The sequence below is a fragment of the Haliotis rubra genome, unplaced genomic scaffold (genome assembly GCF_003918875.1).
Source record: "Haliotis rubra isolate DU_JTF1 unplaced genomic scaffold, ASM391887v1 Scf2012, whole genome shotgun sequence".
NCBI classification, from domain to species: Eukaryota; Metazoa; Mollusca; class Gastropoda; order Lepetellida; family Haliotidae; genus Haliotis; species Haliotis rubra.
Window position 1 is genome coordinate 7,682 of NW_025766018.1, and position 20,619 is coordinate 28,300.

Genomic DNA, 20,619 nt, shown 5'->3' on the forward strand with positions numbered 1-20,619 from the left:
GTAGAGGTACATGTTGTCCACTTACATGTTTAAAACAGTTCCATGCCATGTTGGATTAGACTATGGTAGAGGTACATGTTGTCCACTTACATGTTTAAAACAGTTCCATGTCATGCTGGATTAGACTATGGTAGAGGTACATGTTGTCCACTTACATGTTTAAAACAGTTCCATGTCATGTTGGATTAGACTATGGTAGAGGTACATGTTGTCCACACTTACATGTTTAAAACAGTTCCATGTCATGTTGGATTAGACTATAGTAGAGGTACATGCTGTCCACTTACATGTTTAAAACAGTTCCATGTCATGTTGGATTAGACTATGGTAGAGGTACATGTTGTCCACTTACATGTTTAAAACAGTTCCATGTCATGTTGGATTAGACTATGGTAGAGGTACATGTTGTCCACTTACATGTTTAAAACAGTTCCATGTCATGCTGGATTAGACTATAGTAGAGGTACATGTTGTCCACTTACATGTTTAAAACAGTTCCATGTCATGTTGGATTAGACTATAGTAGAGGTACATGTTGTCCACTTACATGTTTAAAACAGTTCCATGTCATGTTGGATTAGACTATGGTAGAGGTACATGTTGTCCACTGTTTAAAACAGTTGTTTAAAACAGTTCCATGTCATGTTGGATTAGACTATGGTAGAGGTACATGTTGTCCACTTACATGTTTAAAACAGTTCCATGTCATGTTGGATTAGACTATGGTAGAGGTACATGCTGTCCACTTACATGTTTAAAACAGTTCCATGTCATGTTGGATTTGACTATGGTAGAGGTACATGTTGTCCACTGAACATGTTTAAAACAGTTCCATGTCATGCTGGATTAGACTATGGTAGAGGTACATGTTGTCCACTTACATGTTTAAAACAGTTCCATGTCATGTTGGATTAGACTATGGTAGAGGTACATGTTGTCCACTTACATGTTTAAAACAGTTCCATGTCATGTTGGATTAGACTATAGTAGAGGTACATGCTGTCCACTTACATGTTTAAAACAGTTCCATGTCATGTTGGATTAGACTATGGTAGAGGTACATGTTGTCCACTTACATGTTTAAAACAGTTCCATGTCATGCTGGATTAGACTATGGTAGAGGTACATGTTGTCCACTTACATGTTTAAAACAGTTCCATGTCATGTTGGATTAGACTATAGTAGAGGTACATGTTGTCCACTTACATGTTTAAAACAGTTCCATGTCATGTTGGATTTGACTATGGTAGAGGTACATGTTGTCCACTTACATGTTTAAAACAGTTCCATGTCATGCTGGATTAGACTATAGTAGAGGTACATATGTTGTCCACTTACATGTTTAAAACAGTTCCATGTCATGTTGGATTAGACTATGGTAGAGGTACATGTTGTCCACTACATGTTTAAAACAGTTCCATGTCATGTTGGATTAGACTATGGTAGAGGTACATGCTGTCCACTTACATGTTTAAAACAGTTCCATGTCATGTTGGATTAGACTATAGTAGAGGTACATGTTGTCCACTGAACATGTTTAAAACAGTTCCATGTCATGTTGGATTAGACTATGGTAGAGGTACATGTTGTCCACTTACATGTTTAAAACAGTTCCATGTCATGTTGGATTAGACTATAGTAGAGGTACATGCTGTCCACTTACATGTTTAAAACAGTTCCATGTCATGTTGGATTAGACTATGGTAGAGGTACATGTTGTCCACTTACATGTTTAAAACAGTTCCATGTCATGTTGGATTAGACTATGGTAGAGGTACATGTTGTCCACTTACATGTTTAAAACAGTTCCATGTCATGCTGGATTAGACTATAGTAGAGGTACATGTTGTCCACTTACATGTTTAAAACAGTTCCATGTCATGTTGGATTAGACTATAGTAGAGGTACATGTTGTCCACTTACATGTTTAAAACAGTTCCATGTCATGTTGGATTAGACTATGGTAGAGGTACATGTTGTCCACTTACATGTTTAAAACAGTTCCATGTCATGCTGGATTAGACTATGGTAGAGGTACATGTTGTCCACTTACATGTTTAAAACAGTTCCATGTCATGTTGGATTAGACTATGGTAGAGGTACATGTTGTCCACTTACATGTTTAAAACAGTTCCATGTCATGTTGGATTTGACTATGGTAGAGGTACATGCTGTCCACTTACATGTTTAAAACAGTTCCATGTCATGTTGGATTAGACTATGGTAGAGGTACATGTTGTCGACTTACATGTTTAAAACAGTTCCATGCCATGCCGGATTAGACAATGACAGAAGTACATATGCTGGCCACTTACATGTTTAAAACAGTTCCATGTCATGTTGGATTTGACTATGGTAGAGGTACATGCTGTCCACTTACATGTTTAAAACAGTTCCATGTCATGTTGGATTAGACTATAGTAGAGGTACATGTTGTCCACTTACATGTTTAAAACAGTTCCATGTCATGTTGGATTAGACTATGGTAGAGGTACATGTTGTCCACTTACATGTTTAAAACAGTTCCATGTCATGCTGGATTAGACTATAGTAGAGGTACATGTTGTCCACTTACATGTTTAAAACAGTTCCATGTCATGTTGGATTAGACTATGGTAGAGGTACATGTTGTCCACTTACATGTTTAAAACAGTTCCATGTCATGTTGGATTAGACTATGGTAGAGGTACATGTTGTCCACTTACATGTTTAAAACAGTTCCATGTCATGCTGGATTAGACTATGGTAGAGGTACATGTTGTCCACTTACATGTTTAAAACAGTTCCATGTCATGTTGGATTAGACTATAGTAGAGGTACATGTTGTCCACTTACATGTTTAAAACAGTTCCATGTCATGTTGGATTAGACTATGGTAGAGGTACATGCTGTCCACTTACATGTTTAAAACAGTTCCATGTCATGTTGGATTAGACTATGGTAGAGGTACATGTTGTCCACTTACATGTTTAAAACAGTTCCATGTCATGTTGGATTAGACTATGGTAGAGGTACATGTTGTCCACTTACATGTTTAAAACAGTTCCATGTCATGTTGGATTAGACTATGGTAGAGGTACATGTTGTCCACTTACATGTTTAAAACAGTTCCATGTCATGTTGGATTAGACTATGGTAGAGGTACATGTTGTCCACTTACATGTTTAAAACAGTTCCATGTCATGTTGGATTAGACTATAGTAGAGGTACATGTTGTCCACTTACATGTTTAAAACAGTTCCATGTCATGTTGGATTAGACTATGGTAGAGGTACATGTTGTCCACTTACATGTTTAAAACAGTTCCATGTCATGTTGGATTAGACTATGGTAGAGGTACATGTTGTCCACTTACATGTTTAAAACAGTTCCATGTCATGCTGGATTTAGACTATGGTAGAGGTACATGCTGTCCACTTACATGTTTAAAACAGTTCCATGTCATGTTGGATTAGACTATGGTAGAGGTACATGCTGTCCACTTACATGTTTAAAACAGTTCCATGTCATGTTGGATTAGACTATGGTAGAGGTACATGTTGTCCACTTACATGTTTAAAACAGTTCCATGTCATGTTGGATTAGACTATGGTAGAGGTACATGTTGTCCACTTACATGTTTAAAACAGTTCCATGTCATGTTGGATTTGACTATGGTAGAGGTACATGTTGTCCACTTACATGTTTAAAACAGTTCCATGTCATGCTGGATTAGACTATAGTAGAGGTACATGCTGTCCACTTACATGTTTAAAACAGTTCCATGTCATGTTGGATTAGACTATGGTAGAGGTACATGTTGTCCACTTACATGTTTAAAACAGTTCCATGTCATGTTGGATTAGACTATGGTAGAGGTACATGCTGTCCACTTACATGTTTAAAACAGTTCCATGTCATGCTGGATTAGACTATAGTAGAGGTACATGTTGTCCACTTACATGTTTAAAACAGTTCCATGTCATGTTGGATTAGACTATGGTAGAGGTACATGTTGTCCACTTACATGTTTAAAACAGTTCCATGTCATGTTGGATTTGACTATGGTAGAGGTACATGCTGTCCACTTACATGTTTAAAACAGTTCCATGTCATGTTGGATTTGACTATGGTAGAGGTACATGCTGTCCACTTACATGTTTAAAACAGTTCCATGTCATGCTGGATTTGACTATGGTAGAGGTACATGCTGTCCACTTACATGTTTAAAACAGTTCCATGTCATGCTGGATTTGACTATGGTAGAGGTACATGTTGTCCACTTACATGTTTAAAACAGTTCCATGTCATGTTGGATTAGACTATGGTAGAGGTACATGCTGTCCACTTACATGGTTAAAACAGTTCCATGTCATGTTGGATTTGACTATGGTAGAGGTACATGCTGTCCACTTACATGGTTAAAACAGTTCCATGTCATGTTGGATTTGACTATGGTAGAGGTACATGCTGTCCACTTACATGTTTAAAACAGTTCCATGTCATGTTGGATTAGACTATGGTAGAAGTACATGCTGTCCACTTACATGGTTAAAACAGTTCCATGTCATGTTGGATTTGACTATGGTAGAGGTACATGCTGTCCACTTACATGTTTAAAACAGTTCCATGTCATGCCGGATTAGACAATGACAGAAGTACATATGCTGGCCACTTACATGGTTAAAACAGTTCCATGTCATGTTGGATTTGACTATGGTAGAGGTACATGCTGTCCACTTACATGTTTAAAACAGTTCCATGTCATGTTGGATTAGACTATAGTAGAGGTACATGTTGTCCACTTACATGTTTAAAACAGTTCCATGTCATGTTGGATTTGACTATGGTAGAGGTACATGTTGTCGACTTACATGTTTAAAACAGTTCCATGTCATGTTGGATTAGACTATGGTAGAGGTACATGTTGTCCACTTACATGTTTAAAACAGTTCCATGTCATGTTGGATTAGACTATGGTAGAGGTACATGTTGTCCACTTACATGTTTAAAACAGTTCCATGTCATGCTGGATTAGACTATGGTAGAGGTACATGTTGTCCACTTACATGTTTAAAACAGTTCCATGTCATGTTGGATTAGACTATGGTAGAGGTACATGTTGTCCACTTACATGTTTAAAACAGTTCCATGTCATGTTGGATTAGACTATGGTAGAGGTACATGTTGTCCACTTACATGTTTAAAACAGTTCCATGTCATGCTGGATTAGACTATGGTAGAGGTACATGTTGTCCACTTACATGTTTAAAACAGTTCCATGTCATGCTGGATTAGACTATGGTAGAGGTACATGTTGTCCACTTACATGTTTAAAACAGTTCCATGTCATGTTGGATTTGACTATGGTAGAGGTACATGCTGTCCACTTACATGTTTAAAACAGTTCCATGTCATGTTGGATTTGACTATGGTAGAGGTACATGCTGTCCACTTACATGTTTAAAACAGTTCCATGTCATGCTGGATTTGACTATGGTAGAGGTACATGCTGTCCACTTACATGTTTAAAACAGTTCCATGTCATGCTGGATTTGACTATGGTAGAGGTACATGTTGTCCACTTACATGTTTAAAACAGTTCCATGTCATGCCGGATTAGACTATGGTAGAGGTACATGCTGTCCACTTACATGTTTAAAACAGTTCCATGTCATGTTGGATTTGACTATGGTAGAGGTACATGCTGTCCACTTACATGTTTAAAACAGTTCCATGTCATGTTGGATTTGACTATGGTAGAGGTACATGCTGTCCACTTACATGTTTAAAACAGTTCCATGTCATGCCGGATTAGACAATGACAGAAGTACATATGCTGGCCACTTACATGGTTAAAACAGTTCCATGTCATGTTGGATTTGACTATGGTAGAGGTACATGCTGTCCACTTACATGTTTAAAACAGTTCCATGTCATGCCGGATTAGACAATGACAGAAGTACATATGCTGGCCACTTACATGGTTAAAACAGTTCCATGTCATGTTGGATTTGACTATGGTAGAGGTACATGCTGTCCACTTACATGTTTAAAACAGTTCCATGTCATGTTGGATTAGACTATAGTAGAGGTACATGCTGTCCACTTACATGGTTAAAACAGTTCCATGTCATGTTGGATTTGACTATGGTAGAGGTACATGTTGTCCACTTACATGTTTAAAACAGTTCCATGTCATGTTGGATTAGACTATAGTAGAGGTACATGCTGTCCACTTACATGTTTAAAACAGTTCCATGTCATGTTGGATTTGACTATGGTAGAGGTACATGTTGTCCACTTACATGTTTAAAACAGTTCCATGTCATGCTGGATTAGACTATGGTAGAGGTACATGCTGTCCACTTACATGTTTAAAACAGTTCCATGTCATGTTGGATTTGACTATGGTAGAGGTACATGTTGTCCACTTACATGTTTAAAACACAGTTCCATGTCATGCTGGATTAGACTATAGTAGAGGTACATGCTGTCCACTGAAATGTTTAAAACAGTTCCATGTCATGCTGGATTAGACTATGGTAGAGGTACATGTTGTCCACTTACATGTTTAAAACAGTTCCATGTCATGCTGGATTAGACTATGGTAGAGGTACATGTTGTCCACTTACATGTTTAAAACAGTTCCATGTCATGTTGGATTTGACTATGGTAGAAGTACATGCTGTCCACTTACATGTTTAAAACAGTTCCATGTCATGTTGGATTTGACTATGGTAGAGGTACATGCTGTCCACTTACATGTTTAAAACAGTTCCATGTCATGCTGGATTTGACTATGGTAGAGGTACATGCTGTCCACTTACATGTTTAAAACAGTTCCATGTCATGCTGGATTTGACTATGGTAGAGGTACATGTTGTCCACTTACATGTTTAAAACAGTTCCATGTCATGCCGGATTAGACTATGGTAGAGGTACATGCTGTCCACTTACATGGTTAAAACAGTTCCATGTCATGTTAGATTTGACTATGGTAGAGGTACATGCTGTCCACTTACATGTTTAAAACAGTTCCATGTCATGTTGGATTTGACTATGGTAGAGGTACATGCTGTCCACTTACATGTTTAAAACAGTTCCATGTCATGCCGGATTAGACAATGACAGAAGTACATATGCTGGCCACTTACATGGTTAAAACAGTTCCATGTCATGTTGGATTTGACTATGGTAGAGGTACATGCTGTCCACTTACATGTTTAAAACAGTTCCATGTCATGTTGGATTAGACTATAGTAGAGGTACATGCTGTTCACTAACATGGTTAAAACAGTTCCATGTCATGTTGGATTTGACTATGGTAGAGGTACATGTTGTCCACTTACATGTTTAAAACAGTTCCATGCCATGCTGGATTAGACAATGACAGAAGTACATATGCTGGCCACTTACATGGTTAAAACAGTTCCATGTCATGTTGGATTTGACTATGGTAGAGGTACATGCTGTCCACTTACATGTTTAAAACAGTTCCATGTCATGTTGGATTTGACTATGGTAGAGGTACATGCTGTCCACTTACATGTTTAAAACAGTTCCATGTCATGTTGGATTAGACTATGGTAGAGGTACATGCTGTCCACTTACATGTTTAAAACAGTTCCATGTCATGTTGGATTTGACTATGGTAGAGGTACATGTTGTCCACTTACATGTTTAAAACAGTTCCATGTCATGCTGGATTAGACTATGGTAGAGGTACATGTTGTCCACTTACATGTTTAAAACAGTTCCATGTCATGCTGGATTAGACTATAGGAGAGGTACATGCTGTCCACTGAAAGTTTAAAACAGTTCCATGTCATGTTGGATTTGACTATGGTAGAGGTACATGTTGTCCACTTACATGTTTAAAACAGTTCCATGTCATGCTGGATTAGACTATAGTAGAGGTACATGCTGTCCACTGAAATGTTTAAAACAGTTCCATGTCATGCTGGATTAGACTATGGTAGAGGTACATGTTGTCCACTTACATGTTTAAAACAGTTCCATGTCATGTTGGATTAGACTATGGTAGAAGTACATGCTGTCCACTTACATGTTTAAAACAGTTCCATGTCATGTTGGATTTGACTATGGTAGAGGTACATGCTGTCCACTTACATGTTTAAAACAGTTCCATGTCATGTTGGATTTGACTATGGTAGAGGTACATGCTGTCCACTTACATGTTTAAAACAGTTCCATGTCATGCTGGATTAGACTATGGTAGAGGTACATGCTGTCCACTTACATGTTTAAAACAGTTCCATGTCATGTTGGATTTGACTATGGTAGAGGTACATGCTGTCCACTTACATGGTTAAAACAGTTCCATGTCATGTTGGATTTGACTATGGTAGAGGTACATGCTGTCCACTTACATGTTTAAAACAGTTCCATGCCATGCCGGATTAGACAATGACAGAAGTACATATGCTGGCCACTTACATGGTTAAAACAGTTCCATGTCATGTTGGATTTGACTATGGTAGAGGTACATGCTGTCCACTTACATGTTTAAAACAGTTCCATGTCATGCCGGATTAGACAATGACAGAAGTACATATGCTGGCCACTTACATGGTTAAAACAGTTCCATGTCATGTTGGATTTGACTATGGTAGAGGTACATGCTGTCCACTTACATGTTTAAAACAGTTCCATGTCATGTTGGATTAGACTATAGTAGAGGTACATGCTGTTCACTAACATGGTTAAAACAGTTCCATGTCATGTTGGATTTGACTATGGTAGAGGTACATGTTGTCGACTTACATGTTTAAAAGAGTTCCATGTCATGTTGGATTAGACTATAGTAGAGGTACATGCTGTTCACTAACATGGTTAAAACAGTTCCATGTCATGTTGGATTTGACTATGGTAGAGGTACATGTTGTCCACTTACATGTTTAAAACAGTTCCATGTCATGCTGGATTAGACTATGGTAGAGGTACATGTTGTCCACTTACAAGTTTAAAACAGTTCCATGTCATGTTGGATTTGACTATGGTAGAGGTACATGTTGTCCACTTACATGTTTAAAACAGTTCCATGTCATGCTGGATTAGACTATAGGAGAGGTACATGTTGTCCACTGAAATGTTTAAAACAGTTCCATGTCATGCTGGATTAGACTATGGTAGAGGTACATGTTGTCCACTTACATGTTTAAAACAGTTCCATGTCATGCTGGATTAGACTATGGTAGAGGTACATGTTGTCCACTTACATGTTTAAAACAGTTCCATGTCATGTTGGATTTGACTATGGTAGAAGTACATGCTGTCCACTTACATGTTTAAAACAGTTCCATGTCATGTTGGATTTGACTATGGTAGAGGTACATGCTGTCCACTTACATGTTTAAAACAGTTCCATGTCATGCTGGATTTGACTATGGTAGAGGTACATGCTGTCCACTTACATGTTTAAAACAGTTCCATGTCATGCTGGATTAGACTATGGTAGAGGTACATGTTGTCCACTTACATGGTTAAAACAGTTCCATGTCATGCCGGATTAGACTATGGTAGAGGTACATGCTGTCCACTTACATGGTTAAAACAGTTCCATGTCATGTTGGATTAGACTATGGTAGAGGTACATGCTGTCCACTTACATGGTTGTCCCACTTACATGTTTAAAACAGTTCCATGCCATGCCGGATTAGACAATGACAGAAGTACATATGCTGGCCACTTACATGGTTAAAACAGTTCCATGTCATGTTGGATTTGACTATGGTAGAGGTACATGCTGTCCACTTACATGTTTAAAACAGTTCCATGTCATGCCGGATTAGACAATGACAGAAGTACATATGCTGGCCACTTACATGGTTAAAACAGTTCCATGTCATGTTGGATTTGACTATGGTAGAGGTACATGCTGTCCACTTACATGTTTAAAACAGTTCCATGTCATGCCGGATTAGACAATGACAGAAGTACATATGCTGGCCACTTACATGGTTAAACCAGTCCCATACTGTTATAACCGGTTCGGTTTAGGGTTAGGTTTAGGAAATTGAAAGTGTTGCCTCCCGTTTTATTGCAGATGACTAGCACAGCCTGGAGCACTGTCAGTAAAAGGGGTGGCAACTCTTTCAATTTCCTGTTCACATTTGGATTAAACATGGGGATTTTATGTTCCTGCAAGTAAATAAAATATTGACAAGAGTTACATGACCCTGCTATGATAATTTCGATATGAATATGAAGACAAACTGCAGGATTTTTTACAAATAGGTGTTGTGATGCTATTTTTAGCAGGGGTGGCCTATCGAAGATGAATTGCACAATATAAAATGTTCAATATAATGTACGAATTTATTCAACATGGTGACATTTATAAAATATCTCAATAATCTTAAAAACCAAAAATTCTGCAACTCTCAATTATATTGTAAAATATACAAAACATATAATAAAACTACCGAGCAAAAGAAAGTTATTGTTGAAGTAATTGTATTTTTTTAAAAACAACACTTTTACAGGTTTGAACTCAAGCAGAAAACGTACGCAAAAATGGAGCATTGTCCCGATAGCAACGCAGCTTCGTACAAATCGTCCACTTGCAAAACATAATTTTGGACATTGGTCCAAATGCACGGGCATCATTTTTGGACAGAGGAAGCATGCAGTCGCCAAAAAAACACCCCGAATATGCCAAGACTAAGGCAAACGCATCGAGACAGGGCGATTGGTATGGCCAATATGGTGTTTCACAATGTCAGTTGGCAAGAACCTTCAGGGTTAGAGCCAGTCCACCGTCAGCACAATGACAAGACCATGCCTAAGACCGCCCAAGATCAGGAAGACCAAGAGTCACGGCACCGGCCCAAGACTATATCCGGCAGATCCATCTTTGGAACAGGTTTGTGACGGTGACAACACTATAACACGCCATCAGCAGACGAACTGCCTTCTGAAGACAATCTTACCGCTCCTTATGTGGATGTCAATATGATATGTACTGTCAGTATGACGTGTTCTGTCAATATGACGTGTACTGCCAATATCACGTGTTCTGTCAGTATGACTTGTACTGTCAGTATGATGTGTTCTGTCAATATGATGTGTACTGCCAATATCACGTGTTCTTTCAGTATGACTTGTACTGTCAGTATGACGTGTTCTGTCAATATGACGTGTACTGTCAGTATGACGTGTTCTGTCAATATGACGTGTACTGCCAATATCACGTGTTCTGTCAATATGACGTGTACTGCCAATATCACGTGTTCTGTCAGTATGACTTTTACTGCCAATATGACGTGTACTGTCAATATGACGTGTTCTATCAATATGACATGTACTGTCAATATGACGTGTACTGTCAATATGACGTGTACTGCCAATATGACGTGTTCAGTCAATATGACGTGTTTTGTCAATATGACATGTACTGTCTACATGGCAACATGTCTGATATGGCGTCATATTCACTGAAATACCGTTGTCATAATTGCCACCTATAACCTGTAGCCTGGTTGTGCTTTCTTCTCATACATCACAGTAGTTTAGCATGACACCACACAGTTAGGACTTGTTACACACGTAATAGGAAAATATACAAGTGTCATAAAATATTTCATCTTGGGCAAGCGGAGGATGCACAGATGACGAAACCTCTCGATACTGTTATTATTACGAATGTATTTCAAAACACATCCGACGTCCGTTAACGAAATGTGAAATAGATACGTTTTGAAATACACTCAGTGGAAAATACGAACAGTATCTACTGGAGCTGAATGTAGTCGGGTATCCATTACCAACTTATTAAACATATTATACACATTCAACGTTGAATCGATACGTTGTTGCTATACGTGAACACAAAAATCTTAGTCTGTGATAGGCACATTCTTGTAGAAGACAACCATATGTGATATACAGGGTATATGTGCCAATGTACATTTTCCACGCATACACAAGGCAGTCGTGTGTGTGTGTGAGAGAGAGAGAGAGAGAATGGCAATGATATATACAATGCGCGCATGTTAGTCATCAAGTCAATGAGTTAATCCGAGGACTACAACATGGAGGTCAGTACAAGTTTCATACCACAGCTAGGATATTCACATTGGAAGAATATTTGATCTGATTGCGATAGCCAAGGTAAGATGTTTTTAACAAGAAAAATGTCGCTGTGCTCCCGACTTTTATTTTGCAACTTACCCAATATCGATGAATGATACCACATTATACATATACCTAGCACAGGTGCCATCATGACACACCATACCTAGCACAGGTGTCATGAGGAGACACCATACCTAGCACAGGTGTCATGAGGAGACACCATACCTAGCACAGGTGTCATGAGGAGACACCATACCTAGCACAGGTGTCATGAGGAGACACCATACCTAGCACAGGTGTCATGAGGAGACACCATACCTAGCAAGGTGTCATGATGACACACCATACCTAGCACAGGTGTCATGATGACACACCATACCTAGCACGGGTGTCATAACGCACCATACCTAGCACGGGTGTCATAACGCACCATACCTAGCACAGGTGTCATGATAACGCATCATACCTATCACAGGCTTCCTGATGAGACAACATACCAAGCACAGTTGTCATGATGAGACAATATACCTAGTTCAAATGTCATGAGGAGACAACGTACCAGATAGAAGTGTCATGGGGTGGCCCAACATACCTGGATGAACGAATGATGACACAAAAGGCCTTTCCCGGCTTAAACGATGAAACACAAAGCTCAAAGTGATGACGTAATGTTGTTTTGTGTGGAGACTGTACATTCTCACACATATGAGCATCTTGACGTTGTGTTCCTTTACTGGGGTATTCAACACACTTCCGACACACAGAGTTAATAAGCCATAAACAAACAAAAATAACATTATTAAACCATAAACAAAAACAAACATATTGTTACTGTATAAGTAAGAAATTGAAGTAAACGCTATGTAGAATAAAGAAAATATATCACAACGTAGATGAAACACAAAAAATACGTCAGTTCACAGTGCTGCTGTCTCTGTATCACAAAGAAAGGTAATAGCATTTCTGGACTTGTACGTTATGTCAGATTATTGACGTGTATTTCTTCAACACTGAACAACCTCCTGGAATAATATGTTAGTAAACAAATGAGTATTAACAGCACAGATTGCTACGTTAGACTTGCAATCACCATAAGATGAAGCCTGCAGTATTTCCATGGTATGTATTCCGGTCATTTCGGGGCTTTGTGCCTATGCACAATAGCTGTGCTGTCACAGTTAAATACCCTAGTGTACCGACAACAGTTTGCAAGGTACTTGATCAATCAGACTCGAGATATTCTGGAATCATGTGCAAGTGGTTGCATCTGAATGTTCTCACCAGCAGGGTTACGCATTGGCGATACTTGGTGGCGGGATCGTCCACTGGATCTCAAGGAGTCCACACTTCCATGATGCGATCTACTAGAAAGTGGGGCCATGTGCTGGGGGTTGGTTCTCGGACGGGGTCTGTCTCTTGGCTGGTCCTCCGGACTAAGGTGTTGTTGATCTGGCAAAGGTGGCAGGGGAGGTCTTGTCTCGGCAGCTGACAGTTGGATGTAGGGGTTGGAGGGAGGCTGAGCACTGTGTTGCTGAAGGAGGTGTAGTCTTTGCACTTCAAGGGCGGTTAGTGCTGCTTGCTGTTCAAGAAGAGCCTGTTGATTGGCAAGACTTTGCAAGATGGATGGATTGGACGCCATTGCAGGCGAAGTGTGATGACTGAGCGGCCCCTGCGAAAAGGACGAGTTTGTGTCAATGACTGAATCACTCACTGGCGACAATGAGGACAAAGGCGAACCCATGAAGGTTTCAGGCAGATGGTGTAAGTCTGGATGATTCAGAACGGGACTCGTACTGTGTGGAGGCACATTTGAAGTCTGTCTGTTATCAATCATTTCTCGTTGAGTGTCAGTAAATCTGGGATTCTGATGAAACTGTAAGGTTGAAGGTCGTTGTTGCAGTACCTTTGGTAAAACTCCATTGGTGATATGTCCGTTTGCATGCACTCCATGTACACCTGGTAAGACTCTGTTTCGGATATCCGTCATCTCGACCTGATCACTGTGAGATGGAGATAAGGAAGTGCTTCTCTGGCGGGTGTCTGGGGTTTCAACTGGTCGCGACTGGCTAGAGCTGCTCGTGGAGTTCATGATCCCGGCGCTTGTGGAGGTTCCTCCACTGGCATTTCGCTGGGACGAGGTGTCGTCTGCTCGAAATGCTTGGTTCACGTGTCCTCCAGGCTCATTCAGACTGTCATGGCTGCCATTCACGAAATAGATATGGTTGGGAGTTGTTGGTGTCCTGCGATGTGGACTTGCGGCTGGGTTCTGGTACACTCTCCTCTCGGAAACCGTCTGGTAGATATGATCGTTGTTCACCGCTGCATATCTCTGTATATCTTTGCTCAAGCCTGGCAACATAGATGGGTATTTATAGAGCACACGAGATAGGACATTATTATATAGAAGACGTGAGTCAATGCATACTCTGAAATAGAACACATCAGTAAGACTCACACTATACAGGATACTAGAGTAAAGACATCACATAGAACACATCAGTAAGATCCACACTATACAGGATATTAGAGTAAAGACATCAGATAGAACACATCAGTAAGACCCACACTATACAGGATATTAGAGTGAAGACATCACATAGAACACATCAGTAAGACCCACACTATACAGGATATTAGAGTGAAGACATCACATAGAACACATCAGTAAGACCCACACTATACAGGATATTAGAGTGAAGACATCACATAGAACACATCAGTAAGACCCACACTATACAGGATACTAGAGTGAAGAAGACATCACATAGAACACATCAGTAAGACCCACACTATACAGGATATTAGAGTGAAGACATCACATAGAACACATCAGTAAGACCCACACTATACAGGATACTAGAGTGAAGACATCACATAGAACACATCAGTAAGACCCACACTATACAGGATATTAGAGTGAAGACATCACACAGAACACATCAGTAAGACCCACACTATACAGGATACTAGAGTAAAGACATCACATAGAACACATCAGTAAGACCCACACTATACAGGATACTAGAGTAAAGACATCACATAGAACACATCAGTAAGACCCACACTATACAGGATATTAGAGTGAAGACATCACATAGAACACATCAGTAAGACCCACACTATACAGGATATTAGAGTGAAGACATCACATAGAACACATCAGTAAGACCCACACTATACAGGATATTGAAGAGAACACATCAGAAGACATCAGATAGAACACATCAGTAAGATCCACACTATACAGGATATTAGAGTGAAGACATCACATAGAACACATCAGTAAGACCCACACTATACAGGATACTAGAGTGAAGACATCACATAGAACACATCAGTAAGACCCACACTATACAGGATATTAGAGTGAAGACATCAGATAGAACACATCAGTAAGACCCACACTATACAGGATATTAGAGTGAAGACATCACATAGAACACATCAGTAAGACCCACACTATACAGGATATTAGAGTGAAGACATCAGATAGAACACATCAGTAAGACCCACACTATACAGGATATTAGAGTGAAGACATCACATAGAACACATCAGTAAGACCCACACTATACAGGATATTAGAGTGAAGACATCACATAGAACACATCAGTAAGACCCACACTATACAGGATATTAGAGTGAAGACATCACATAGAACACATCAGTAAGACCCACACTATACAGGATACTAGAGTGAAGACATCACATAGAACACATCAGTAAGACCCACACTATACAGGATATTAGAGTGAAGACATCACATAGAACACATCAGTAAGACCCACACTATACAGGATATTAGAGTGAAGACATCACATAGAACACATCAGTAAGACCCACACTATACAGGATATTAGAGTGAAGACATCACATAGAACACATCAGTAAGACCCACACTATACAGGATATTAGAGTGAAGACATCACATAGAACACATCAGTAAGACCCACACTATACAGGATACTAGAGTGAAGACATCAGATAGAACACATCAGTAAGACCCACACTATACAGGATACTAGAGTAAAGACATCAGATAGAACACATCAGTAAGACCCACACTATACAGGATATGTATTTGTGACACTGATTGCAAATATTTACCTGTAACCTTGACCCTGAGGTATCTGTAAGCAATCAGCAGGGCAACCAGCAGGAGGATCAGAAACAACGCAAAAATGACAATGATGATTATGTCAGCCACCCTGAAAGTCGTGTCTGGACCATTTTGTGATTGCGGTACGAGCGTTGGTCCTGCAGTTGTCGGCCGCACACACGCTGAACACACACTCCCACTGCATTTAGCACTGATGACTGTGGGGTAACCGAGATGGTCGTAGAACTTTATCTTGTCTTTCTCGAGTCGCAGCCCACTCCCTCCATAAGATCCGACCTGGTGAGTATCACAAATTATAACGGCAATGGTCAAATTAACAAATGCTATTTTGGTCCTTAATATATTCATAGCTTTCGGTCGAGGGAGCCATGCCACAATCAATGGGGTAAACAAAGTCTCGACTAATGAAACACGAATACACATGTAGCATACACACATCATATCACACAACTTACATATGGATGACCAGTAAACCCACTTTATACAAGACAACTAAGTGTGTATATAAAGTGTGTATATTGGTCAGCTCTTTATAAGTCTTACAAAGAGCTGACCAATATACACACTTTATATCACACAACTTACATATAGCTGACCAGTAAACCCACTTTATACAAGACAACTTATAAAGAGCTGACCAATATACACACTTTATATCACACAACTTACATAGAGCTGACCAATATACACACTGTATATCACACAACTTACATAGAGCTGACCAATATACACACTTTATAATTAGGGTTAGTTTTAAGAGTTTCGGCTTCCGTCACATGAAGGGGTACAGCAGCGTTAGAACCCCGTGTTGTACTCGCCGTTTTCAGAACGTAACCAAAGCCAAAAGAACTAACTGATTCACAGCCAAAGATATCTCACGGTAGATGGGACGGAAGATGATCGATCGCTGATCGGAGACGCGACGTTTGGACGTGTCCAACTTCAATTACTATACTAAATATACAATGTTCCTTTGTATGATAATGAAATCATTACTGGATGACAATATACTGTATGCACATCCCATCTTTAATCTTTATAGTCCTAGTAACTAAGCTGAAACCTAACTGCATCATATGTTCCAAATATAAGTGTTTACATAAACAGCCGCTAGCTACAAAATCGAAAATTAGCTTCCACGGCCAAACGCTACTAGGACTACGTCTACAATGCCATGTAGGAAGTGGTCAAATGTAACCTATATTATACATGGAATGACACTGTCAGGCAGGGGGCGGTGGGGTAGCCTAGAGACTTCACGCAGAATACCCGTTTGTCGATTCCCCACATGGGTACAATGTGTGAAGCCTATGTCTGGTGTCCTCCGCCGTGATATTGCTGGAAAATTGCGTAAAACTCACTCACTGTCGGGCAGGAATCCGCTATGTTAAACATCATTCTTTTAACCAGCTTTGTCCAGTTTCTAAGTATGGTTTTTAGCTCGTTGGAAAATGTTCAGCTGTCGAAATGTTTCATTCCTCCTTGCAAATTTTAAAACGTGCCATACAAATGAGGGATTACTCTAAGCTGACACTTGACTCCTAAATTCTGACTTCCAAATCTAAATAGTACTTCCGCATCACTACTGGCATTAGAAAATAACATAGTCGTGACACCAAACTATTATCAAAACTCGAACCTCGACAGAATCTTCCCAGAAAGAATGTTTTACAACGCACAAATGTGACATATGAAACAACTAGGGCTAGGACGGGTCCAAGTTTTCTACCCGGGTACCCCATCCCCTATTACCCTATCCTACCCGAATACCCGTAATGTTAATTCCGGACATCAAATTTGCAAGAAATGGCAATATATTTTTCAGCTCGGAGGCTAAAATTTCGAAATTTCAATATCGTAATCATGTATTATATTTAAAAGAAGCGACTGTAAATTTTGTCTAAATCCTCAAAGACAATACAACCTTTTAATCATGAAATAATAACATATTACATAGTATAATCTATTAGTCACATGATCATAGTGAGTGAGTGAGTGAGTGAGTGAGTATGGTTTTACCCCGCTGTTAGCAATATTCCAGCAATATCACGGAGGGGGACACCAGAAATGGGCTTCACACATTGTACCCATGTGAGGAATCGAACACGGGTTTTCGGCGTGACGAGCGAACGCTTTAACCACTAGGCTACCCCACCGCTCCCACATGATCATAACTGGTCCGGGTACTGAGTCTGGTACCCGGGTTCAACTCATTACCCACCCGTCCTTGGTATCCGGGTTACCCGCACCACCCCTTGAAACAACCTGAATCTGCAATATATTAAGACAATAAAACTCCATGCATTTATTTACCTCAACATATGTCTGTTCACTGTCGTCCGCTTGTACATTGTAAATGGTGAACCCAATGACCCCATTCCCGTCTTTGTCAAACAACGGCTGCAGTTGTGACTGTGGGTTTTTCACTTCTCTGATTGTCTCCCAAACTCTAGTTCTGTATAGCGAATCGTAGTAGAAACGACATGGAAACACGTCCCCGTAGTCCCGACACAGTGTGGCCTTCACCTTGCTAACACCTATCCCGGCCGCATATGTGGCATACTGCACGTGTTTTACGCGCTGGTTGTCGAGATGATTTTTCATATTGTCGCTGGTAAGACTGTTGCTCCCCGGACACTCCTTTTCTTTGATGTTGTTGAAGCCACCACGAATGTTGCAACTGAACTGACTTTGCCAGAATTCCTTGAACCAGGGATTGTGCTGGTTGTTTCCGGGGGTTTTAGACAGCAGGGATTCAGAGAATCCAGGGAAAGGAGGTTCCAGCATCTGTTGTATCTTCAGCGTGATTGCTCCCCGTGTTGCCCTCTTCCCACTTTCCAGAATATACTGTTTGTTTCCCCAGTCTTCGCTGGCAACGACAACAAACTTTCCGTATTGTTCTTTGTCGTTGACCGCCTTCATGAAGTCCTTGAAACGAGTGTCAATACCAAAGAACACAACAATCTGGGCGTCTTCAATTAAGAGTTCATCCAGCACGTCTAAAACTTCCCGATCAACCCCGCTGCTTGAACTCTCACTGATATTCTTAGGGTTGGAGACGCATATTCCTGCCGCGAGAGCGTGTTTCTGGAACGCCAGCATTCCTTTTGTGCCATAGTTATTGCTAACGTACAGCAAACTGACGTACTCCCAGCCCATCTCAATAATGATCTGCACCATGGCCTTAGCTTGTTCCACGTCACTGGGAACTGTCCGTAGGAAGTTGGGGAAGTTAACCCTGTCATCCAGGTCGGGGCTGGAGGCTGCATAGGATAAGACTGGGATGTTTAGTCCATTGAAGAATCTAGCTAGAGGAATAGTTGAGTCACTGGACAAGGAGCCTATAACTGCCACCGTCTGGTTCAGTGGCACAAGATGCCCGAATCTCTGTGACGGTCCGTCAATGGAGGAGAAGTACTCGGATATAATGCTGGTCAGCCTGACAGAACTGTAACAGTCATCAAAGGCAACTGCACCAAATTTGAGGCCTGTTGTTTTCTTCATCTCCTCAACAGAATATAGGAACGCCTCGAGGGCAATTGTATCACTGGAGACACTCCGGAACTTCTCACACCTGAATGGGTTATCTGGGTCGGAACTGTGAATGGAGAATATCCCCACCAAATACACGTCTCCCTTCACATACACCATTGGCATGGTCCCAAATTCCACACATTGTTTGCAGTATCCTTCGCATATGGATCTCGGCAGAGAGGGGCTGGACATAATTTTATCTCCGTCTTTCATTACGATAGATGTGAGGTTTAATTCCAAACCCCTGGAAGAATAGTTCCCGACGTTTACAAACTGAAAAACACAACCATGAAGATGATATTACATTAGGTCACAACAATAGTGTGTAGCTATTGCAATAGGAGTGTTATTGTTATGCCACTATAACTTTTATGCAACAACGCCATTATTTAACCTTTGGCACAACGCCAGTATTTCACCCTTACCACAACGCCACTATATAACCTTTACCACAACGCCACTATTTCACCCTTACCACAACGCCACTATTTAACCTTTACCACAGCGTCACTATTTAACCTTTACCACAGCGCCACTATTTAATCTTTACCACAGCGCCACTATTTCACCCTTACCACAACGCCACTATTTAACCTTTACCACAGCGTCACTATTTAACCTTTACCACAGCGCCACTATTTAACCTTTACCACAGCGCCACTATTTAACCTTTACCACAGCACCACTATTTAACCCTTTACCACAGCGCCACTATTTAACCTTTACCACAACGCCACTATTTAACCTTTACCACAGCGCCACTATTTAACCTTTACCACTGCGCCACTATTTAACCTTTACCACAGCGCCACTATTTAACCTTTACCACAGCGCCACTATTTTACCTTTACCACAGCGCCACTATTTTACCTTTACCACAGCGCCAC

The 20,619-nt window shown here is 40.3% G+C and overlaps 1 protein-coding gene across 2 annotated transcripts in view; it reads right to left on the reverse strand.

Moving 5' to 3' along the window:
• Nucleotides 1–10,306: 10,306 nt before the first annotated feature.
• The window catches only part of LOC124275718, a 29,283-nt gene continuing 18,970 nt past the window's right edge, over nucleotides 10,307–20,619 (reverse strand). Inside the window, exons 5-8 of one of the 2 annotated variants that reach the window (XM_046711359.1) lie at nucleotides 18,512–20,005; nucleotides 16,186–16,474; nucleotides 13,982–14,427; nucleotides 10,307–13,747 (exon numbers count right to left, since the gene is read on the reverse strand). In XM_046711359.1, the coding sequence (XP_046567315.1) occupies nucleotides 13,304–13,747; nucleotides 13,982–14,427; nucleotides 16,186–16,474; nucleotides 18,512–20,005 (2,673 nt within the window). In that variant the 3' untranslated portion in view covers nucleotides 10,307–13,303. Of the gene's footprint in view, nucleotides 14,428–16,185; nucleotides 16,475–18,511; nucleotides 20,006–20,619 lie in introns of both variants that reach the window. The other variant, XM_046711358.1, reaches the window with a different exon arrangement.